The sequence below is a fragment of the Dendrobates tinctorius genome, unplaced genomic scaffold (genome assembly GCF_039654945.1).
Source record: "Dendrobates tinctorius isolate UK_male_01 unplaced genomic scaffold, ASM3965494v1 ptg000082l, whole genome shotgun sequence".
Classification (NCBI taxonomy): domain Eukaryota; kingdom Metazoa; phylum Chordata; class Amphibia; order Anura; family Dendrobatidae; genus Dendrobates; species Dendrobates tinctorius.
In genome coordinates, this window is record NW_027361750.1 from 6,099,517 (window position 1) to 6,124,711 (window position 25,195).

The 25,195-nt window shown below is 49.3% G+C and overlaps 1 protein-coding gene across 1 annotated transcript in view; it reads left to right on the forward strand.

The window, feature by feature from the left end:
* The window catches only part of PREX2 (phosphatidylinositol-3,4,5-trisphosphate dependent Rac exchange factor 2), a 597,424-nt gene that overhangs the window by 356,285 nt on the left and 215,944 nt on the right, over window positions 1-25,195 (forward strand). Inside the window, exons 20-22 of the mRNA XM_073583857.1 lie at window positions 13,444-13,580; window positions 20,504-20,624; window positions 20,718-20,902. Coding sequence (XP_073439958.1) covers window positions 13,444-13,580; window positions 20,504-20,624; window positions 20,718-20,902 — 443 coding nt within the window. The remainder of the gene's footprint in view (window positions 1-13,443; window positions 13,581-20,503; window positions 20,625-20,717; window positions 20,903-25,195) is intronic.

Sequence of the window (25,195 nt, forward strand, 5' to 3'; positions counted from 1 at the left end):
AGCTCTGGCCATGTATCCAGCTTAGAGACCCAAAAGTTGAAGGGGGAAGAGCCATCTGGGAGTACACTGAGAGGGCAAGACATGTAGTCTGTCACCATCTGACGGAAACGTTGCCTCCTGCTGACTGGAGCCGTCTGTGATGGTGTAGACATTTGTGGTGGGGACACAAAACTTTGCCACATTTGGGCCATACTGATCTTGCCTTGTGCTGAGGCGTTGCTTCTGCTCCCTCTTTGTGCAGAGCTTCCTCCACTGCCTCGACGCACTGAGCTGCTTTGTAAAGCACTAGCAGCACTGCTCTCGGTTTGAATGGAGAACATGATGGAATGCACCAGTGTGTCTTGGTACTCCCGCATTTTACGCTCCTGGTTCAACAGTGTTATGAGGCTTTGTAAGTTGTCCCGGTAGCGAGGATCTAGGAGGGTGTACACCCAATAATCAGCTGTGTTGAGAATGTGGGCGATGCGGCGATCGTTTCTCAGGCACTGCAGCATGAAATCAACCATGTGCTGCAGACTCCCAACTGGCCAAGAAACGCTGTCCCCTGCTTGAGGCGTCATCTCTGCCTGCTCTACATCACCCCACCCTCGCTCTACATACTGACTATTAGAGCATTGTGTACATCCCTCCTCTGGAGAGATGTCTTCCTCCTCCATTGACTCATCCTCATCCTCCTCACAAAGTGTCCCCTGCCTAGGCCTTTGTGAGGAACCACATTGCGCAGACTGTCCAGAAGCAGATGGCATTTGTGACTCCTCATCCTCCACCTCTTCCACAACCTCCTCCCTTAGTGCTTGCAGTGTTTTTTCAAGCAGGCAGATAAGGGGGACAGTCATGCTGACTAGTGCATCATCTGCACTTGCCATCTGCGTGGAATCATCAAAGGCATGCAAAACGTGGCAGATGTCCTTCATAGAGGCCCACTCAGTGGTGGTGAAGTGTGAACGGCGCGCAGTGTGACATGTTTGCGCCTGATGCAGCTGGTACTCCATTTTTGCTGCCTGCTGCTCACACAACCGCTCCAACATATGTAACGTTGAATTCCACCTGGTGGATAGGTCACATATGATGCGATGTTCCGGAATGCGGAATCGGCGCTGAAGAGCTGCAATGCGCGATCTTGCCATGCTGGAACGCTGCAAGTGAGCACACTCTATACGGACCTTGTGCAGCAGTGCATCAAGATCCGGATAGTCCCTCAAAAAACTCTGCATGACCAAGTTGAGCACATGTGCCAGACATGGGATGTGAGTGAGGTTGCCTAGGCCCAGAGCTGCCACCAGATTTCGACCATTGTCATACACTACCAAGCCTGGCTGGAGATTCGCTGGCACAAACCACACGTCGCTCTCCTGCTTGATGGCATTCCAGAGCTCCTGCGCTGTGTGGCTTCGATTCCCCAAAGAAATTAATTTCAGTAAGGCCCGTTGACGTTTGGCCACATCTGTGCTCATATCGGTCGTAACAGGTAAGCGTTCACGGGTCCATGTGGAGGTAGACCATGACGGCTCCTGCAGCGCTGATTCAGAGGAACTGGAGTATGAGGAGGAGTCAATGTGTACAGACTGGATTCCTGCAATCCTTGGAGTTGGCAGAACACGTGCAGCACCACTCTCAAGATCTGTATCCAGCTCCACAACATTTACCCAATGGGCAGTGAGGGAAAGGTATCGTCCCTGTCCATGGTTACTGGTCCACGCATCGGTGGTCAGGTTGACCTTGCTACTAACGGCGTTTAGTAGCGCATGTTTAATTTTTCCCTCCACATGTTTTTGCAGGGCAGGGACGGCTTGCCTGCTGAAATAAAAGTGGCTGGGCACGTTGTATTGTGGGACTGCCAGTGCCATTAAGTTACGGAAGGTGTCAGTCTCCACCAGCCTGAATGAGAGCATTTCAAGAGACAGTAGTTTTGCAATGCCAGCATTCAGAGCCTGTGCTCGGGGATGGTTTGCCAAGTATGGCCGGCTTTTCTCGCATGCCTGTGCTACCGATGGCTGTAGAGTGGCCTGGGAGTGTGAGGATGACAGGGAACGTGGTGCTGTGGGTGGAATTACACTGTGTCTCTGTACAACAGTGCCAGAGGTTCTTCCATGGCGATCCTGTGAGGAAGCCGAACCAGCTGTGTGTGAGCTGGAAGAAGAGGCTACAACATGAGCTGAAGAGGTGGTAGGTGGTGCTGTAGGTTGGCCTACATCTTTAGTGTGTCTTTGTAACTCCACCACGTGCTTGATCTGCACATGTTTCCACATATTTGAGGTATTGAGGTTGCTGACACTTTTCCCTCTTTTGACTTTCTGATTACACAGCTTGCATTTGACAAAGCAAATGTCATCTGCAACTGTGTCAAAAAAGGTCCAAGCACTGCAAGTCCTGGGAGCGCCCGTTTTGGAAGAGGAATGCTCCTAATGGGTGCCGAAGTGGAGGCTACAGGCAACCGAGTCTGCACCCTCCCTCTCCCTCCTGTTTTGGCCGTTTGGGGAATTTCTTCCTCAGAGCTGCTCCCACCACCTTCCTGTTCCTCACGCCATGATGGGTCAAGGACCTCATCATCTACACTACCCTCTTCAAACACCTGCTTCTCCTGGGTAGTCTCGCCAGCACAGTACGCACCAGAAATTGGCACCTGAGTCTCATCATCAGATGCGTACTGAGGTGTGCTGACCATAGGCACTGGCCCACCTGCCTCTTCAGATTCAGAGAGAAAAAGCTGTTGCGCATCACTGCATACTACTTCTTCTTCACATTCTAGAATGCTGCTTGGCTAGCCCCCTATTTCCAAGCCAAGAGATTCAGAGAACAGAAGTAGAGATGGCTCCTGTCCAGGGCTCTCTGACTGCCTGGGCAATTTGGCAGGTGGTGAAGAGACAGATGGTTGCTCTTCAGTGCTCTGGACCTGAGAGGATGTGGAGCTAATTGAAGTCGATGCGTTAGCTGCCATCCATTCGACAACGACTTCAATTTGTTCCTCCCGCAGCAGTGGGGTATGGCGAGCTCCTACAAAGCTGCGTATAAAGGACTGTTCCCTGGTAAAACTGGGGGATGCTGAGTAACTGGTGCCCGCAGCAGGCACAGAATCTCTACGTCCTCTCCCTGCTGAAACTCTACGTCCACGACCACATGCCTTACTCCCTGCCTTCTTCATCTTGGTAGACTGATAAAGATAGGCAGAAAAGTACTAAGGGCTTAGTGTGCTTATTACTGAACAGCTGCTAACAGGTATAAGAAACACTGATTTTATAAAGTGTGGACTACACTTTAATATGAGCTAATGTGGCCTACACAACTGTAAAGTGGAGTGTTTGGTGAACTTTTTTTACTTGTTTTTTTTCACACAAAAAAAAAAGAATGTGACCAAAGATGTAAAAGCGATAGTATCACAAACTTTTTGTAGCTATTGCAATGCAGGAAAGTAACCTACAATGCAATAGATGAGGCTACAAAAAATAGGCTAATACTAATCTGGCTGGGGCTGCAGGGCACAAGCCAGCAGAAAGGCTCCTCTGTCTACTCCTATATAGTGTTTGCAACCAATCTAGCTGGATACGGATGGAAGCACACTTATAGGAGAAATTCAGGAAAAATAAGCAGCACTACAGCAAAAAAGGACAATGTATGAGGCAGTGACGCACGCTGAGCGGACTACAATCAGAGGTGGTGCAGAACACACTACAGCGTGAGCTGCACTCACACACAGAGACCTCACAGACAGCCGTGAACAGTGCAGAGACCTGTGCACTAGCACTGAAAGGTTGCAGAAAGGCTCCGCTATCTACTCCTATATAGTGTTTGCAGCCAATGTAGATGGATACGGATAGAAGCACACTAATAGGAGAAATAAGGAAAAATGAGCAGCAATAAAACAAAAAAGGACTATGTATGAGGCAGTGACGCACGCTGAGCGGACTACAACCAGAGGTGGCTGGAGAACACTACAGCGTGAGCTGCACTCACACACACAGACCTTGCAGACAGCTGTGAACAGCGCTGCAAGGCAAAAGAAAGCTACAGCGGTTGATAAAGTAGCCTAGGTAAAGCACTATATAGAAAATTGCTATCTCTAACTGTCCCTCAGAGTCTGAACAGCAGCGTCCTGTCCCTAACTGAATTCACAGCAGAGGGAACCCAAAATTACGGCGGCGACTTTTATAGTGCATCATGACATAATTTCAGCAGCCAATCACAGCCATGCCATTAGTTAACATGCCTACATGCCTAACAGGATGTGCCCACACTTCTTAGGATTCCTCATTGGCTGAATCAAATCAAACTGGCTCATAGCATTATGGGAACTTCCGATTCTGGTATTCGATATGCAAAAAGTATCGGAACTCAGTATCGGAATTCCGATACCGCGAATATCGTCCGATACCCGATATTTGCAGTATCGGAATGCTCAGCACTAGTTGCGAGAAAATCCGACGCCATACCCAACAACGTTCATAAGACTAGAGGGAAACTTTCCTCAGTCACGGCTTGATCACCAAAAGGGGCAACACGGGCTGCCCTCGCAGGGGCTCTAAAACAAGCAAACACAAACGGATAGAACACGACTACTTCCGGCAATAGCCTGTCACTATAGGGCCGCGGCATGGCTGACCACGGGTCCGTAAATATATAGTCAACTTAGCTGTCCAGACGTCCCTCGCCATTCGGGATGGTGGTCTTTCGGTGTACTAGTCGCTGGGCCCAGTTGCTCAGGCGTTGGCGAAGTCTTCGCGCGCTCCGGCGCGCTGATGACACTTTAGCCCCACAGGCCCTGGCGGAGTCCTTGGACGGATGGGCTGCAGTCCCCAGACTGGGGCAAGCGGCAGCGATGTAGGGTGGCGAATCACAGACCACCTGCGCAGCTAACGGCTGGGACGGGGAGTCCGCGGCCAGCAGAGGCTCGGCCCCTGCTGCGGACTGGAGTGGGACAGTGGTGGCCTCCGGCGGCACTGTACTTGCCGCGGCCACTGGTGAGAGCAGGGCGGCTGTGGGTGGCGGGGAACAGGCCGCAGCCGCGGGCCGGAACGAGATGGCAGCGGCCGCGGGTAGGCCGCTTCCGTGGGCTGAAGTGAGGCGGCAGTGGCCGCGGGCTGGAGCGGGGCAGCAAATCTCTGATGAGCGCCCTGGCGTCATCCCTCTGGAGTCCTCAGTCGGCGTCTTCCCTGGCACTGGTAGGTCGCTCTATCTTGCAGTCACTCCCACGAGCTCCTGCTGTCTCTGTCCCGGTCTGCTGACTCATCGTCGCGGGGATTCCCCGCCTTCTTTATACTGGTCCCTCCCCCAGCCAATCTGTCTGTCACAACGGTCCGTCCTCGAACTCTGTCCCCCAGGAACAGTTTCCCCTGGAACCCAGATGACGGCTCCCATGGTTCTGGCCCGGCCACTCGACGGGGGCCGTTCCTCCCACACTCCCCCACCCTGTATGCTCGCCAGTCCTCGGGCGAGGGTTTTCGTAGACGCGGGCTAGTTTTTTGGGACGACAGTCCGTGTCGCCATACGAACTGGTTCTGTTTGTAACATTCAGGGGGTTTGCCAGCTGTTGACCGCTCGGAGCGTCGAAGCTCGGGTGTAGTGGAGTCTTCTGGAGGGTGGTCGCATAGTTGGTTCTGGTGGAATTCCCGGGTCTACTGTCGTGCCACTACTGGGGCAACCCGCAGCTGCGACGGGGAAGTCCTCCTCATCATCCAGGTCCCAGACCGTGGGCGTGGGGTCGGTGACCTGGAGGGTCGGTTCGAGCCGTGGGGAATCAGTAGACGTACAAAGCCGTAACATGTTACGGTGCACAACCCGAGTGAGGGGCGTGTTGCTTCCTTCGGATTGTATTTCATACACAGGCCCGTCAGGGCTTATTCAGGGCGACACTCGGTACGGGTTCACCTCCCACCGTGGTTTTGACTTGTTTTGGGGACATTGATCAAATACGAGTATCCGATCCCCAGTCTGAAAGTCATGGGCAGAGGCAGTGCTCCCCCTTGGTGTTCTAGATCCTGGAGCTTCGTATGGACGATACGGTGGAGGGTCTGCAGCAGGTGCCGGTGGTTGCAGACCCACGAGGATACCTCTGGGTTCAATTCCACTTCCGTAATTCCTTTGCCTTCCCGGCCGAACAGCAATGAGTAGGGGGTGTAACCAGTCACTCAATGCACCTTATTGTTATATATCCACACCAGCTCGGGGACATATTCAGGCCAGCGGGCCTTGCGGTCGCTAAACAGGGTGCACAGCATTTGGATTAGCATGCGATTGAATCGTTCACAGGCTACGTTTTCCTGCGGATGGTATGGCGTAGTCCGGGATTTATCGATACCGTAAAGATGGTGTAGCTCTTCCATGACTTTTCCTAGGAAGCACGCTCCTTGGTCTGAATGTATTCATTGTGGCAGCTATACACTTGAATAAAGTTCTTACAAATCGCATAGGCGGCTGACTCTGCTGTTTGGTCTCGAGTAGGGGTGACCACGGCGAACTTGGTGAAATGGTCCACCATAATGAGACAATGTTCATATCCCTCATAGGCAGGACCTATGGTCAGATAGTCCACCGTAAGAGGCTCAAGAGGGGCTGATGTTACGATAGTTTGCACCGGGGCTCGTTGCGCGGGGGGTTTAGCGAGCTTGCACGAGCGGCAGGTTTGGCAAACTTCTTCTACAGCAACGTGCAAGCGTGGGTGGTATGCTATCTGCTGCAACCATTGTAAAGTCTTTTGAGCCCCAAAATGAGCCCCCTTCTCATGGGCTTCCCGAGTCAGTTGGTTGAGATGGGCTCCCAGCACGATCACCTGCCATATCGTAGCTGACGTGGTTCGTGACATGGCTTTTCGATATAAAAGTCCCTTTTTGATGATTAGTTTTTCCAATTGGCGCAATATTAGCAACATATCGTGGGTCAAAGCCTGTCTCTGTGGGCCCATGGGCAATTCACCGGTGGCCACCCATCGGCGCAGGAGTCCAACTTCTGTATCTTCCTGTTGCTGCTGAATCCATTTGTCACGGGGCTGTTCCAGCATCCCTCCTAGGAGCCCCAGAAGGGGCACTTCCTGCGTGTTGACTGTAGGCACGGCGGTGGTGAGGGAGAACGGCGTCTCGTCTGCTTCTAATTCGTCATCTCGACTTCTTCCTGGGGTGGTGTGTCGGATTCTGGAGAACGCATTGGCGTGCACGTTTTCAGCACCCCATTTGTAGATGATCTTATACTTGAATTTGGCCATCCGAGCCACCCACCGCTGCTCTAGGGCCCCCAGTTCGACATTCTCCAAATGGGCTAACGGGTTCTTATCGGTCCGCACTACTACTTCGGAGCCCGCCAGGTACTCTGCGAATCGCTCCATCATTGCCCACACTACCGCGAGGAGCTCGAGCTTAAAGGAGCTGTAATTGTCCAGGTTACGTTCTGAGTCATGCAGCGACCGGCTGTCATGTCGGACGCTATTCACACCACAGCGTCCGGCAGGCAGCGTTAGTTCCATCTCCGTCCACTATAACCTCAGTGGCGCCGGCTTGATTTTACTCAGGTTATTGGGGGTTAATCTAGCTGGAAATCAGGTGGGATGTTTGGTCATGCCCACGGTCTTTAAATAGTCGTGCTGGCCTATGGGCGTCACCGATTATAGCTTGTGTTTTATGCCAAGTGGTTCCGGTCTGGAGAGGAGGTGTTGGAGAGAGCAATTCGTAGCTGGTGGTGTATGATCCGTTGTTACCTTTTCGCCTTCCTATATTTGTGTTTTGTTTTGCCCTGTTCACATTACGGTATTGTCCTGTGTGTATGCGGCGCGGTGCGGTTTAAGTTCTCCCTGTCTGTCATTACTGTGTGGGCTTTGGTGGTTTGACGACTCACTGGGTGGAGGGTTCAGCTTAGGGCTGAGCAGGAGATAAGGAAAGGTTGGAGGCTCAGGCATTTGCACCATTAGCAAAAACCCTTGGTTGAGGGTCAGACAGGGTTTTCCCTAGTTAGTGGGACTCCGCAGGGGCCCCGGGTATTCCAGCCTTCTTTGACCTAAGCCCCGCATAACACCGGCTACCGTAGGCGATCACTTTCTCCCGGCCGTCCTGCACCTGTGACAACACAGCTCCTAGTCCCTGGAGGCTCCCATCAGTATGCAGGAAGAACGGTTGCGAGAAATCCGCTTACTCCAATACCGGGGCGTCCAAGAGAGCAGCTTTGAGATCTTGAAATGCATCCTCTTACGGTTGCTGCCACTGGATCTTCCGTCCATTCACCCCGGCGGGAGCCCTCTTCAGCAGGTCTTGCAGGGCTCGAGCTCGGCGTGCAAAATTCTTCATGAATCGACAGTAGTAGCCAGCCAACCCCAAGAAGTCCCGCACGTCCTTTACCGTTTCGGGGGTAGGCCACCCCCGGATGGCAGCGACCTTTTCCAAAGATGGTCCTACGCCCTCTGCCGAGACGGTGTGCCCCAGGTATTCAATCTGGGTGCGGAACAGGTGGCATTTCTGGGGCTTTACCTTTAACCCGTACTTCTGCAGCCGGCCGAGCACCTGCCCCAACCAATTCAGGTGGTCCTCGAACGTGGCGGAATAGATGATAATATCGTCCAGGTATATCAACGTGGCTTCAAAGTTGAGGTCTCCTAGACACCGCTCCATCAACCGCTGAAAAGTTCCTGGGGCGTTGGCCAGCCCAAATGGCATCCGATTGAACCCGAACAGTCCCATGGGAAGGATGAATGCTGTCTTGGCTCTGTCTTCCTCCGACATCGGCACCTGCCAGTACCCACTGACCAGGTCTAGGGTTGAGAAGTACGTCGCGTTCCCCAGGGCGGACAGAGACTCTTCTATGCGAGGCAATGGATACGAATCCTTGATGGTCCAGGCGTTCAACTTCCGATAATCCACGCAAAAACGCGGAGTGCCATCTTTTTTCTGAACCAGGACAATAGGGGCCGCCCAAGGGCTCTGGCTTTCTCGTATGACCCCTTTCCGGAGCATTTGGGCTAATAGAGTCTTCACTTCCTGGTATAGCTGCGGTGGTATTTGCCGATATCGCTCCCGGATGGGGGCCGCTCCTTCCGTAGGGATCCCATGCGTGATGGCCGTGGTGCATCTGAAGTCATCCTCGTGGCTGGCGAAGACACTATAAAATTGTCCAAGAAGTGTCTCTACCTGGAGAAGTTTGGCTGGCACTAGGCCGGAAAGTTCAGCCCGCATTCTCTCCATGATGGCTCGACTTTTCTCCTGGGTCAAGGATACGACAGTCTGTTGGGTTTGTACCATTACTGCCCAACGATCTCCGGGCTGCACCTCCAACTGGACCGCGGGGTTCGGCAGCATCTCCTCCAAAGGCCTCACTAGTTTGGCCATTTCGGCCCGGGGTTTCAGGGTGATATCTTGGTCTTCCAGGTTGACACAACGCACCAGGATGGTCCCCTCCCACTCCGTGGCCAGGGAGCGGGCTACCAGTATGCCAGGGTGCAGGTGCTCCGAGTAACATGGTTCCACCTGCACCTCCACGCCCTCCAGTGGCATCGGGGCACGGATCGGCAGAGCTACCACCGTCTGCCCTGGACGAAACACGAGCGGGGGGGCCGCCAGTGCGATGACCTTGCCCAGTGCCTCACCCTCCTGGCACTCCTGGAGCACTTGCGCCTCCCGCACCAACCTCTGGAAGACCTGCCCTTGGGCCGTGCGAGAACCCCAGTGGCTCAGTCTCTTGTGTGGGTTCATTGAGGAGGAGGTTGCAGAACTCTCGTAGTATGTTCATTCCCAGAATAACCGGATGTTTGCTGTTTGTGTCTCCCTGGGTCAGGACCACTCCCCGGCGGCCAAGTGATTTGCCGCTTGTTGAAATCTGCATCCAGGCTACTCCGATGACAGAAACTGGTAGCTGGTTGGCAGCTACCAACTTTATCACTGTCTCCCACTGAGGTCTCACTGCTTCTGGAAAATGCTGGAGAAAATAAGTCTCTGGCATGGTCGTAACTTGCGATCCCGTATCTACTAGGCATCGCATGGCACGGCCTTCGATCTCTGCCCATATCACTGGGCACCGCGCGACCAGGTCTTCGTGACTTCCTCCACCCCGTGTGATGAGCTCCAGCTCCGGCGGCGTCCACATGGCTCAGGGTCCTCTGCTCCTCTTGGCCAGCGGGGCAGGTTCCCCCTGGAACATGGGCACTCTCGGGCGGAGCGTCCCAATTCTCCACAATTGTAACAGGCAAATGGTCGTGGGGACCGACTTGGGTGGGGGCCGCAATGGTTCATGCCTCCTTTACCCGGCCCTGGCCAACTCCTTGTGGCCGCTTTCTTGGCTTCGGCCAGTTCACCCTTAATACTCTGTATCTCTTGCTTCACCTCTTGTACCCAGTGGGGTTTGCTCAGGGCGCTTACGGATGCTTTGATACTCTGAGCCATCCCCACGGGGACCGTCACCTCTTGCTCCTGCTCCCGAATCCGTGCCTCCTTCCCTATCTCTGAAAAAGTCAGATGTGGGTCCACTCGAACCCGCTCTCGCAAAGCCTGTCGTCAGGGTGTCTCGTAACCCGGTCACTAACAGGTCACGTAATGTTACGTCCACAGTCCCCACGCCGACTCCATCCTTCCTTTCAATGACTAAAAACAGTTCCTGCAAAACGTTCATATACTGGGTCACTGTTTCCTCTTTCTGCATGCGTCTAAACATCTGGGTTCTCAGTTCCCCCACATCGGTCAGGTCCCCATAGGCCTCTTCTAAGACCTGTAACACCCTGACGAAGGTGTTTCGCTGCCCCGGGGCCTCAACATTACGGTATCCCGGGCTTCCCTGTCCAATGCCATCAGGGCCACTTCTGCCTCTAGGTCAGGGGTAAGCAGATGCATCTTGAATAACCCACGCATTCGCTCCGTCCAATTCCACAGCATAGTATTGCTGCCGGAGAACCTGGGTAGATTGCTTAGCATGGCCCCCAAAGAAATGCTGGGCTGGGGGCCCTCGTTGTCCACGCTTGGAGACTGCATCCTGCCGACTATGCCAAATGTGGTAATTGCAGGCACACAGGATGCAGCGACGAGTCGCGAGACAATCCGGCGCCTTCCATAACAACGTTCATAAGACTAGAAGGAAGCATTCCTCAGTCATGGCTTGATCACCAAAAGGGGCCACACGGGCTGCCCTCGCAGTGGCTCTAAAACAAGCAAACACAAACGGGTAGAACATGACTACTTCTGGCAATAGCCGGTCACTATAGGGCCGCGGCACGGCCGACCACAGGTCCATAAATATATAGTCAACTTAGCTGTCCAGACGTCCCTCGCTGTTCGGGATGGTGGTCTTTTGGCGTAGTAGTCGCTGGGCCCAGTTGCTGAGGCGTTGCCGAAGTCTTCGCGTGCTCCGGCGTGAGCAGGGTGGCTGCGAGTGGCGGGGAACAGGCCGCAGCCACGGGCTGGAGCAAGATGGCAGCGGTTATGGGCGACCGCGGGTAGGCCACGGCCGCAGGCTGGAGCAAGATGGCTGTGGGTGACCGCGGGTAGGCCGCAGCCGTGGACTGAGGTGAGACGGCAACGGCCGCGGGTCGAACTGGGGCCGCAGTGGCCGCGGTCTGGAGCGGGGCAGCAAATCTCAGATGAGCGCCCTGGCGCCGTCCCTCTGGAGTCCTCAGTCGGCGTCTTCCCTGGCTCTATCTTGCAGTCGCTCCCACGGTCTCCTGTTGCCTCTGTCCCGATCTGCTGACTGATCGTCCCGGGGATTCCCCGCCTCCTTTATACTGGTCCCTCCCCCAGCCCATCTGTCTGTCACAACGGTCTGTCCTCGAACTCTGTCCCCCGGGGACAGTTTCCCCTGGAACCCAGATGACGGCTGCCTTGGTTCCGGCCCGGACACTCGACGGGGGCCGTTCCTCCCACAAAAGCATGCATCTTCAGATACATACTTCAATTCTTCCGTGAGCTACCGAGCCCTTGGTCATTACAGCGCCCATAGAAGCCTTTCCTTGCTAACTCCTTTGCTTCTGTTCCTTTCAAAGCTAGTGTTGGAACCCAAATCTCTTTGAGGTATGGCTCTGACATCGGCAACCCCAGACAAATGCCCAGTTCCGGGAATCTACAGTTCTCCTCGCTTTGGTTCCCAACCTCTGTTCCCATTAGACCCTCATCCAGATTGGTGGTGGTGTTTAGATATTGGATGCTACTGTACTGATGCCATGGTTTCATCTCCCATAGGTACAACATAAATGCCAGAATGGCACTGATGGTTTGGATAATGGAAAATGATTCATTTCCTTTTCAAGGATGATTGAATATAAAGTGCACATTTATTTACATAAAGTGCATAGTCAGGACTGAACTGTATTATCTGCAGTATTATTTGATAATTTTTTATTATCATACACTTTGAATGAAAGGTATCCGAACCCACCAACTTTGGTGTGATTTGAAAGAAATTTGATGCCTGGCATGTTACTATTTTGTAGATATGAATGAATCCAGTTTAATCCTAATAGTAGTAAATTAGGATGGTAAAAATTCAATAACCTATATTACAATGTATACTACACATTCATATATATCATTACTAGTGGTATAATGTAATATTACATTAATGATTCCTTTAAAGCACCACTCCAGTGTTTTTTTTTAATTGCAGTGCTTGAGAGTTGCTACTAATCTAAGTTACCTGCCCCTAGTATTATTTTTACAATCTGCCATCTTCAGGTCTTTCCGGTGCCATCTTGTGACCGCAACTTCTGACTGACCGGAGGTTAGAGGTAACGATCACAAGCTCTCAGTGTAAGTCTATGAGGGCCTCGTTCTACCTCTCACAGACTTACAGATTGGAGCAATCCGGCAGGTCACAAACTGCTGGAAACCAAACGGAGTGGCGCTGATAAAAGATGAAGATGGCAGCTGGTAAGTATAGGACTGGGGCAGGGAACGTAGATTAGTAGAACCAATGCAGTGCCATAATAAAAAAAAAAGGACGCTGGAATGGTGATTTAATGTAATTTAATCTCCGGGTTGGTGGTTTTAAATACACATCCTACAAAATTTTGCCGAAGTAATGTTATAATGCCATCCTTTGTCCCATCCCCCAAATGTCCCATAATATGGCGGTTTATCATTTCTGATTGTCTAAGGAAGGAAAATTAACAAACTTCACTGTATATTAAGTAATAATACTCTAGGTCTCATGGCATATTCCTGCAGATGATGTATGGATGCATTTCTCCCACTCCATAGATACAACATATTTCAAATTGCTTCACAGGGGTTTTGTTGAAATAATCCAATTACTCAGTGTCATCAGGGTTGCAAAACAGTCATTGCCGCAGTTCTGACCCTACCCAGAGTGCACTGCTTTAAACTATTTTTCTGAGTGCTTAAATTGATATATCTCAGCAGCGTGTCATCTTCTTAAATTGCTTTTCTGTTCTCAAAAGCCACATACTCTCCTTAATCAGCAGCTAGAATGTAAATCAATAGCAGCAATGTCATTTTAATTGTGATTGGTAATTTCTCATGTTGGGTTCTGTAGGGACAGTGGCAGCGACTTCTGGTCTTCACCCTGGACAGTGCATCATCAAAGTGAATGGGATCAATGTCAGCAAGGAGAGTCACGCTAGTGTTATCGCCCACGTGACTGCTTGCAGAAAGTATCGGCGTCCCATGCAGGTTAGGTTATGCCATGAATATTGAAATTTGTAATGTTATAATGTTGGCATAGCGAATGCTCATAGAGTTCTGTCAGTAATATATATGTATATATAACTATGTAAATAAATATGTGTGTATATATCATATAATTGTGTAAGGAGTTCCAGAAGTAAGTAAGTTAAGTCTGTTGTATGGTATCTTCTCATAAACTGCAGCCATTATTGACATTCTTCATAAGGTTAGACAAGTTGATGAGAGTCGTATCATTACATACAGAAAAAAACTTTTTCATTTGTGTTCCTGTCTGCTTATGATTGGGCAACTCACATAGGGGAAGAACTGCACGCCCCCAGTGAAAACTAGCTAGCACACCTGTAGGGAAGGTGACCTGACGGACGGACGGACTTGTCAGTATAGAGAAGGAAAGGTTTGCACAGTTCAGATAGTTGTCAGTTACTACAGTGGGGAAACAGCTAGGAAAGTGTAGTGTATGTGCAGTACCTGGGTTGACCATTAGAGGGCAGGGAGGAGTGTGAGCAAAGGACTTGACATCAGCTTAGGGCTTAGGAAACCGTTGGTCATGGGGGGCGGAGTCACAGGGAACCAGGAAAGGTATAAATACTGAGGGAGGGTTCCAGAAAGTTCCAGTCCCCAGGGGGAGCTCAGGTGACAGGAGGACTACAACAGTCTGTGCACTCTGAAGAGAACCAGACCAGGGGAGAATGAGGAGAGAGAACGTCAGGGGGTGGTCCTGACAGGAAGAACTGCAAAAGAGACAAGACACCGGGTGTGGGACACCGTATTTGACACGACGCCTGACCAGTAAAATTGCTGTTGGTTTACGGGCCTAAGGCGGCCACAGTGATAGACCTGTCAGGAGCGTCAAACAGTGAAGAAGGGACAGTACGTGCATGTACGTCCCTAATGTAAAAGTATGGTGTGTATAACGGGCCCTGGAAACGGTGGGACGTGAAGTGAAGAGAAGTGCGGTGTACTGCGGAGGCCTTCAAGTGGGCGGCAAGAGAGAATAAAACTTGGACCTGTTGCACCCAGAATCTGTCTCCATCTTGTCTCTGTTTCGTCTCTGCGTGGTAAGAAGATGGACCACCCCCCAGTCCGGCCCTCGACCCTACACTTGGCCTAGTCGCAGGATCAACGCCGCTAATACATCATCTTCTGTGGCAGACCTGCTTCAAAGAATGGAAAAAGACTGGGACTACTCTGTTTGGATTACAATCTCTTGTGGATTACAAATTACCTACCTGTGGAATACAAATGAGGAGCGCTGTGGCGGATCTGTGTGGTCAGCAGAGGATTCGGGGCGGTACCAAGTACTGTGCAGTATGGCGGTATTGCTTCAGCATAGAGGAGAGGTCCGGGTGTTCGCAGTTGTTCAGAATGGACTGGACCCCCTCCAACGTACCCCAAAAGGAAGCTGTATGTGCCCGGAGACCAACGCTTCCATATATTGGACCCTGACCGGTGGGTGGAGAGGCCTGCCGATGCCCCACCCCACAGAGGGAGTGACACCGAAGAAAAGCTTGCGGGTGTCGGGGCATCCTGCCGCCTGGAGTGGCAATGGCGGCGGGAGACTGAGCTGAGCCAGAAGACGTCATCTTCAAAGCCACGGGCAGGAAGCGGAGCCTGTGTGGAGCCTGTGTGGAGCAAGAAGGAGCGGCCACCATTGATACCGGCGGAGGACTTCCCCGCAGAGTCCCTGAGCCTGGAGGCTAGGTCCACGGAACAACGAGCTGAGGAGCGCAGACTGCGGGAGGAGCCACATGGTGACGTGACGGAGGCCGCGGCACCGGGGAAGGTGAGAGCTCCCCCGGCCCTGCCGGCGGCTTCACAAGCGGCCCCCACCATTCTGCCGCGGCACGCAGCCTCCAGCGTATCGGAAGGTCTGGCCACGGAGGGCCCTATGGTGTACGCGGAGCTGAGCGAGGCCCATGCCCCCATCCCTAAGTCATCCAGCCCGGAGTTATCAGCTCGGAGCTTGGTTACAGAAGACGCGGCTGTGCTCCCCCGACCGGTAGCAGCTTCATTACCAGAACCGGCCACCACCCCGGCTCTGCTGGAGGTTTTGGATATGGCCTACTCTGCAGCCGCGGCTATGCCGGCGCTAGAACCGGCTGCAGCCTGCTTGACAGGCCCTGTGATTCAGTCCTCCGGAAACACGGCTGCTCCCGTCCGCCACCCGGCCCCAGCGGCTGCTGGGCCGCAGATATCATCGGCTGCCTCTGGCCCACGCGCTTTTTCGACAAAGTTCCACCCACCGAACTCTAGAGCCTGCGCAGTACCCTCCGTTTGGGTGGCGGAGGTTAATAATGGGAAGAAGGCACGGAAGCAAGCGATCTGGAAGCAGCTGCATGAAAAGGGAGAGGCAGGTATGGCGGTGAAGAGATCACAGGGACGGCTGGTATACACCAACGTTGACAGGGGGTACGGTTTCATCCGTGATAAGACTGGCCAGAAGGTGTATGTGAATGTGGCCTCTATACGGCATGGCCTGGCTCTGAAGGAAGGGGACTTAGTTTCATATTATAAAGAATACTGCCCCCGCGGATATTATGCGGTGGCAGTACTGGTGGAGCCCGAGGAATGCAAACCCCCGTAGAGAGGACTGTTGTGGACACTCCCTGCATCCCAGGAGCTCCACGGCTGTGGGGTCCCTTGCTACCGGCCATCAGGAGATGGTCTGGACTGTCAGGATTTTGTTGCACCGTTGTGCAGACCACGAGGACAGTTTTCCGTCGAAGTTATAGAAAATGTTTTTTTAGTTGCAGTTAGTTTGCCTGACATGGCCGGGATGCGGAAAGAAAAAAAAAGGGGAAGTGTCAATTTCAAAGGGAGGGGGAGGAGAACATGTGATGTTGTATTGTTATATGTTGGTTTTAGAAGCAAAAGGAAATGAAAAAAAAATATATAAAAATGGGTTCTTGTGCTATTATAAAGTTGTTTAATGTATAATATGCCAAAGTAAAATGCAACAGGTCCGGGTAAGGGAAGGTCTGAGGGACCAGCGGAAATTGTGAGATCCGAAGAGGGGTCTATGTGTGAAGAGGATCTGGGAGACCAAGACGCCGACCATGACATGTAATTGAAAGAAAGGTACAAGAGGTGAAAGATGTGAAAAGACAGCCGTCCTAGGTCAGGTCCCCGACACCACGGACACCCCTGAAGGAGAGAGATGGACGCCGGCAATGATCTGGTAGGTGTGAGGCCTCGATCATGGTGTACCAGACATTAGAGGGTGACAGAAGGGGAGAGTAGGGGAAGGTACACGCCATAGAGAGAATATGGGTGTACCTAGCCTAGTGTGAAAGACGTTGTCATGTTGCGTGCGCGCTGGTGAAGCTTCAGAACGACGAAGGCAGGGATGACGATTGTCGAGGACAACAATGGACAAAGGAAGGGGGAGTGTAGGGAAGGTGACCTGACGGACGGATGGACTTGTCAGTATAGAGAAGGAAAGGTTTGCACAGTTCAGATAGTTGTCAGTTACTACAGTGGGGAAACAGCTAGGAAAGTGTAGTGGACGTGCAGTACCTGCATTGACCATTAGAGGGCAGGGAGGAGTGTGAGCAAAGGACTTGACATCAGCTTAGGGCTCAGGAAACCGTTGGTCATGGGGGCGGAGTCACAGGGAACCAGGAAAAGTATAAATACTGAGGGAGGGTTCCAGAAAGTTCCAGTCCCCAGGGGGAGCTCAGGTGACAGGAGGACTATGACAGTCTGTGCGCTCTGAGGAGAACCAAACCAGGGGGGACTGAGGAGAGAGAACGTCAGGGGGGTGGTCCTGACAGGAAGAACCGCAGAAGAGATGAGACACCGGGTGTGGGACACCGTATTTGACACGACACCTGACCAGTAAAATTGCTGTTGGTTTACGGGCCTAAGGCGGCCACAGTGACGGACCTGTCAGGAGCGTCAAACAGTGAAGAAGGGACAGTACGTGCATGTACGTCCCTAATGTAAAAGTATGGTGTGTATAACGGGCCCTGGAAACGGTGGGCCTTGAAGTGAAGAGAAGTGTGGTGTACTGCGGAGGCCGTCAAGTGGGCGGCAAGAGAGAATAAAACTTGGACCTGTTGCACCCAGAATCTGTCTCCATCTTGTCTCTGTTTCGTCTCTGCGCGGTAAGAAGAGGGACCACCCCCCAGTCCGGCCCTCGACCCTACACACCTACTTGGCCTTAACAAAAATTAGCTTATTTGGTTCCAAATTATTTTAGTAATGGAGAGGCAAATTAAAAACAATGAAAAATGTTTTATTCCACTCCACTGCAATACATTGTGTTTCAAGTTCAACATCAAAATTTGGTGAAGGTTCTTTTTTTGTATACCTTTTTCTATAAAAGGAAAAAGTGAAAAGTGACTAGACGGATTTGGCTATGCACACATGACATCTTTTAAACTCAGAAAAAGCTGCCGAGTTTTTCAAGTTGAAGAAATTTCAGGAAATTCTGGTGTTTTTTTTGCTTTCCTGAATCCTCTTTTGTGTAATTTTTCAGCCGTTTCCTGACCGTTTTTAATTGTTTTGACCGCTGGCTATTTTTTTGAGGTTTTCCCCTGGTTTTCAGTCTTTTGCTGGTATTTTTTCACTTCATAAAATAGTGAAGAAACTGCTAGCAGTTAATTAACCAAAGTAATTATGATAAAACATTCATAAAGACGTCCGAGCGACTTCCGGGTGTGTTTTGAGCTTTCCCTTTGACTTGTATTGTAAAGTACAGAGCATCTTCTGAGAGGAAGACTCCAGAAGAATGGACATGTCACTTCTTTTAAGCATTTGTGATTTTTAGAAACTTGAAGTGATTGAAAGCCATTCAAAAGCCTGAACATGTGCACAGCAAGTCGTTTTTACATACAAATTCATGTTCATTCCAGTGGCGTAACTAGAGTCCAATGGGTCCCGGGTTAAGATTTGGACCCTCCCCTCATCCTGAATAAATTATGTGTGTGTGTGTATATATATAAAAAACAAAAAAAATATATATATATATACGTTCCCTCAGCCTGGTATATACGGTATGTCCCTCATCCTGGCCTCATCCTGGTATATAGATCGCCCATTCTGCTAAACGTCCCTCACCCTGGGCCCCATTCTGGTATATATATATACCTCATCTTTGCATATGTCCCCTGTTTGGCCACTGTTTTTTAATGTATAGAGGAAAATAAATCATTATACTCACCAGGGGTGTACATAGAAGTCATGGGGCTCCATAGAAAAAGTGTAATGCACCCCTCATATTCCTCCATATCATATAATGCATCCCATAGTCCTACATATAAGATACTGCACAGCTCATAGTCAACCATGTAGTATAATGCACAGCCCATAGTCATTAATAAAGTATAATGCACCACATAATCATCCATAAAGTGTAATGCACCCCCATAGTCATCTATAAATTATAATGTACTCCATAGTCATCAATAAATTCTAAGTCATCCATAAAGTATAATGCACCCCACTGCTCATTCATAAAGTATAATGCACAGCCCATAGTCATCCATAAAGTATAATGTACCCCATAGTCATCCACAAAGTATAATGTATCCCATAGTCATCCATAAAGTGTAATGCACCCCCATAGTCACCTTTAAAGTATAATGTACTCCATGGTCAAGCATAAAGTATAATGCACAGCCCATAGTCATGGCTAAGCGTAATCATGGCTAAGCAACAGCACATGTGAAAAAGACTTGAGTATACTAATAGATCACAGACTGAACATGAGTCAACATTGTGATGCAGCAGCAAAAAAAGGCAAATACAATTCTAGAATATATTAACAGAAGCATACAGTCTAGATCACGTGAAGTCATTATTTCCCTCTACTCCTTTTTGGTCAGACCTCATCTGGAATACTGCGTCCAGTTTTGGGCATCACATTTTAAAAAAGACATCAACAAACTGGAGCAAGTTCAGAGAAGAGCGACCAGAATGGTGACTGGTCTGCAAACCATGTCCTATGAGGAAAGGTTGCAGGATTTGGGAATGTTTAGCTTGCAAAAGAGAAGATTGAGAGACTTAATAGCTGTCTACAAATATCTGAAGGGCTGTCACTTTGTAGAAGGATCATCATTATTCTCATTTGCACAAGGAAAGACTAGAAGCAATAGGATGAAATTGAATGGGAGGAGGCACAGATTAGATATTAGAAAAAATTTTTGACAGGGTGATCAATGAGTGGAACAGGCTGCCACAAGAGGTGGTGAGTTCTCCTTCAATGGAAGTCTTCAAACAGAGGCTGGACAGACATCTGTCTGGGATGATTTAGTGAATCCTGCCTTGAGCTGGCGGTTGGACCAGATGGTCCAGGAGGTCCCTTCCAACTCTACCATTCTATGATTCTATAATGCACCTCCTGCTCATCCATAAAGTATAATGCACAGCCCATAGTCATCCATAAAGTATAATGTACTCCATAGTCATCCATAAAGTATAATGCCCCCCCATAGTCATTCATAAAGTATAATGCACCGCATAGTCATCCATAAAGTATAAAGCACCCCATAGTCATCCATGTACTAGTATGGTCATTGATATTTTTTTTAAATAGACAAATCTTCACTTTCCCTTCACTCCCACACCACGGGTGTCCTCTTGTGAATCTGGCAGCTAACTTCAACATGCGTCAGGAGCGTGTGAGGTCATCGTCATGCGCCCTGTCATGTCTCATGTCGATGTCAGCTGCTGATCTCTGATTTGGCGAGCAGCGTGAATTGTGGCACATGCAACCGATGTGTCTGTGCACCACAATACACTTCAACTGGATGTGCATCCTTCACATTTTCTGATGGCATTGGTGGGCCCTTGGTTCATTCTTTTGTGCATTATCTGTTTTTTCAGGCGGTTTCCAAAGCAAAATCACCCTAAAAAACATTTTGTGCATATATCCTAAAAAAATTTTTTGGTGTCTATATTTTCAGCAAGATTCCATACAGTGGATTTATGACAGTATTGAAAGTGCCAAGGAAGACATGTTAAAACCCACACATTCCAAATCTCTAGGGGACAATGATGGGGATGGATTTGATTGCAAAGTGGAAGGTACAGTCAAGTTATACTTCTCAACATTTCTCTTTTAAAATTGCACTTTTATTGACTGCACATCATTGAGTCATGTCTGTTTTTCTTCCAAAGAGGTTATTGACAAGTTCAGTACCATGGCAATAATAGACGGGAAGAAGGATCATGTAAGCCTCACAGTGGATAACGTTCACCTGGAGTACGGAGTGATTTATGAATATGACAGCACTGCAGGAATCAAATGTCATGTAGTGGAGAAGATGGTGGAACCAAAGGGATTTTTCAACTTAAGTGCTAAGGTGAGAAGTGTAAAAAGAGTAGTTCTATGCAATATACACTCACTGGCCACTTTATTAGGTACACCATGCTAGTAACGGGTTGGACCCCCTTTTGCCTTCAGAACTGCCTCAATTCTTCGTGGCAGAGATTCAACAAGGTGCTGGAAGCATTCCTCAGAGATTTTGGACCATATTGACATGATGGCATCACACAGTTGGCGCAGATTTGTCGGCTGCACATCCCTGATGCGAATCTCCCGTTCCACCACATCCCAAAGATGCTCTATTGGATTGAGATCTGGTGACTGAGGAGGCCATTTGAGTACAGTGAACTCATTGTCATGTTCAAGAAACCAATCTGAGATGATTCGAGCTTTATGACATGGCGCATTATCCTGCTGAAAGTAGCCATCAGATGTTGGGTACATTGTGGTCATAAAGGGATGGACATGGTCAGCAACAATACTCAGGTAGGCTGTGGCGTTGCAACGATGCTCAATTGGTACCAAGGGGCCCAAAGAGTGCCAAGAAAAAATTCCCCACACCATGACACCACCACCACCAGCCTGAACCGTTGATACAAGGCAGGATGGATCCATGCTTTCATGTTGTTTACGCCAAATTCTGACCCTACCATCCGAATGTCGCAGCAGAAATCGAGACTCATCAGACCAGGCAACGTTTTTCCAATCTTCTACTGTCCAATTTCGATGAGCTTGTGCAAATTGTAGCCTCAGTTTCCTGTTCTTAGCTGAGAGGAGTGGTACCCGGTGTGGTCTTCTGCTGCTGTAGCCCATCTGCCTCAAAGTTCGACGCACTGTGCGTTCAGAGATGCTCTTCTGCCTACCTTGGTTGTAACGGGTGGCAATTTGAGTCACTGTTGCCTTTCTATCAGCTCGAACCAGTCTGCCCATTCTCCTCTGACCTCTGGCATCAACAAGGCATTTCCGGCCACAGAACTGCCGCTCACTGGATTTTTTTTCTTTTTCGGACCATTCTCTGTAAACCCTAGAGATGGTTGTGCGTGAAAATCCCAGTAGATCAGCAGTTTCTGAAATACTCAGACCAGCCCTTCTGGCACCAACAATCATGCCACGTTCAAAGGCACTCAAATCACCTTTCTTCCCCATACTGATGCTCGGTTTGAACTGCAGGAGATTGTCTTGACCATGTCTACATGCCTAAATGCACTGAGTTGCCGCCATGTGATTGGCAGATTAGAAATTAAGTCTTAACACACAGTTGGACAGGTGTACCTAATAAAGTGGCCAGTGAGTGTATATAAACATATACTGGACACAAAAAGTCTTCACTCTTCTGTTAACATGCAAGGTTTTTGTCATGTAAAAAAAAATCATACCAAGAAATTTAATTTCAGAACTTTTTCCACCTTTAGGCTGTGTGCACACGATGCAGATATCCAGCGGATCCGCAGCGGATTTTACTGCGCAGAAGCGCTGCATATCCGCATTGTGATGTACAGTAGCATGTAAATCAATGTAAAAAAAAAACCGCTGTGCAGACGCTGCGGATTTTTCCGCGCGGTTTTCCTGCGGTACAAAATCCGCAGCATGTCACTTTGTTTTGTGCGGTTTTCCACCTCCCCAGTCTCCAAATCCGCAGTGGAAAACCGCACAAAAATGCAAGAAAACCGCATTAAAAATGGAAGAAATCCGCAGGAAAAATGCAGGTCATTTGACCTGCGGATTTCTTCAATTCTGCGCGGAAAAATCCGCAGGGCAAAAAAGTACGTGTGCACTCAGCCTCAATGTCACCCATAATCTGTACAATTCAATTGCAAAGCAAACTGAAATCATTTTGAAGGTTAAAATTAAATGACAAAACTAAAATAATGTGGTTGCATAAGTGTGAACACCTTCTTATAATTGAATGCTGATATGGTCAAGGGTCTAAATAAATTTAAGGGTCTTGTGGTCGTAATACATTTAGACCACATTCACACATTCAGTATTTGGTCAGTATTTTACCTCAGTATCTGTAAGCCAAAACCAGGAGTGGGTAATAAATCCAGAAGTGGTGACGTGTTTCTATTATACTTTTCCTCTGATTGTTCCTCTCCTGGTTTTGGCTTACAAATACTGAGGTACAATACTGACCAAATACTGAACGTTAGAACATGTCAGAAAGAATTAATATTGGGGTCTCCATTTATTTTGTCTCAATTTATAGAAGGGTCTTTTTGTTTTTTTTTAATTACTTGAGTAACCTGGTCTGATTGAGTTTAGATTTCTGATATGAAGTCTGAAATGATTTAGGCATCTGAATGAATTTTTGGCTTTTGTCTGGGTTCTAAATTAAGTCTGATCAGGGGTACAGTAATACTTTTATTATTTTTGTTTCACCAATGTGAGCCCTTCTAAGGGTGCGCTCACACTGGCGCATAACACGTTTGAATGTTATCCAATGTTTTATTGGATATACTCGGCCCAATGTTATACTATGGGGCAGTGTGGAACAGCGCTTTTTTATATGTCGATTCGGCATGAGAAAGCAAAAAACAGATCAAGCGCACCCATACAAGTCTTTCGGTGCATTTGAAACATTGGACTGCACTTGAATGCCATCTCTGATTACGGTGGACACAGAGAACGGAGAAGATGGAGAAATTAAGTTCTCTGTCTTCTCCGCACCTGTGGTACGATTCTCTCATACAAGAGAATTGGGACACATTAAGGTGACACTCGGATCAAGAGTTTGATCCCAGTGACATTAGCATAATCGGTCTGATTCTCTCTTGCATGAGAGAGTGTGAGCAAAGCCTGAAAGTAATTTTTATTCTATTGGAAAACTCCTTAATTTCAATTTGGGAAGGCAGGCATACAGTGTTCCTTTATGCTTCTAGTGGCAGCAGTCGCAACTATCTGTAGAACATATATACTGTATGACATACAGGTCAATGGAGACCTAGAGGTCTGTGGAAAATCAAGGCGACATGTTCTATTTTTATCTGAGGGTTGGACCGAAATCAGCAATGCAAGCTAATGGGTCCATGAGAAAATCAGACTTCACTCTAGTGCAACCCAATTTTCATTGACTTTCAGAAAGAACATGGTGAAGAAACTTTTTTTTTGTTTCTTCATGAACGAGAAAAATGCATAGCCACATTCTGATTAAACTCTGGTCAAACTGATGACATTCTGATCACAATAATTTGTCCATTTTTCTCATACTATAGTAAACTGAACATCTGAATGAGGCCTAATGGAGAGGGATCTCAATCTATTATTTTTTTCATATGTATATGGGAAGGCTGGCATGATGAAGACTTTGTGGCAACGGGGGAGTCGTTATGATGTTGTTAGTCGTTTTATGTATTAATGTTTATGTGTGTGATAAAAGTAACGTTATGTTTTATCCCTTTGGCCGGTGTTGTCCCTGGGAATGCGGGTGGTCTGTCCACTAGGAGAACCATACAGTACATAGGGCTACAAGTTGCACTGAAACAGAGATTTGATCACATTTTGGAAGGGTTAGACAAGTTTAATAAGAAAAGGTTTTTCCGGGTTAAAAGAGGTTCCGTCAGAGTCAGTCAGAGTCCAGGACAAGTTCAAGTTCAGGGTAGAGTGGAGAGTAAAAGCTGGACAAGACAGCATTAGCAGGAGTAAGAAGAGGTAGATACAGCAGATCTGAACAGGTGCTGTCAGTACAAATTTCCACTCAGCATGAGGACACATTCTGAGGTTCGTCTGGACACTGAGAAAGTCTTAGGCTTTAAGTCCTAAAATGGTATTGAGAGCCATACCCCTGTCCCCTCTGTGAGGAAGATGTCAGCTGGGTTGCAGAGAAAGGAAGGATGGTGATCTTCAGGAAAGCTGTTATGCCAAGAGGAGAGTTCCTAGAGCTGGACAGGACAGTTGGGCTAAGGATAAGTCAGGCAGAAAGGAGACGAAGACTGACAGGCCAAGAAACAAAGGAAAGATCACTAAAATGGGACTCTGTCTTATGCTGTATGCTGCAGCTGTGTGTAACCGAATTGCACAGTATAGTTGAACCTGTTAGGGTACCGTTACACCTAGCGACTCACCAGCGATCCCGACCAGCAATATGACGCGGTCAGGATCGCTGGTGAATCGCTAGGTGGTCGCTAGTGAGCAGCCACTCAGGCAGATCTCACCAGCGACATCGCTGGGGACGGGGATCGTTACTTACCTGTCAGACGCGGCGATCCTGCGTCCTCCCGCCCGGCTCCACGCGTCGCTCGTCGTCACAGCAGGAAGCGCCGCAGCAAGTGGCCGACGAGAAATGATCCAGCAGCTTCTCGCGCGATCAGCGATAACCAGCGGGGGAGCCGGT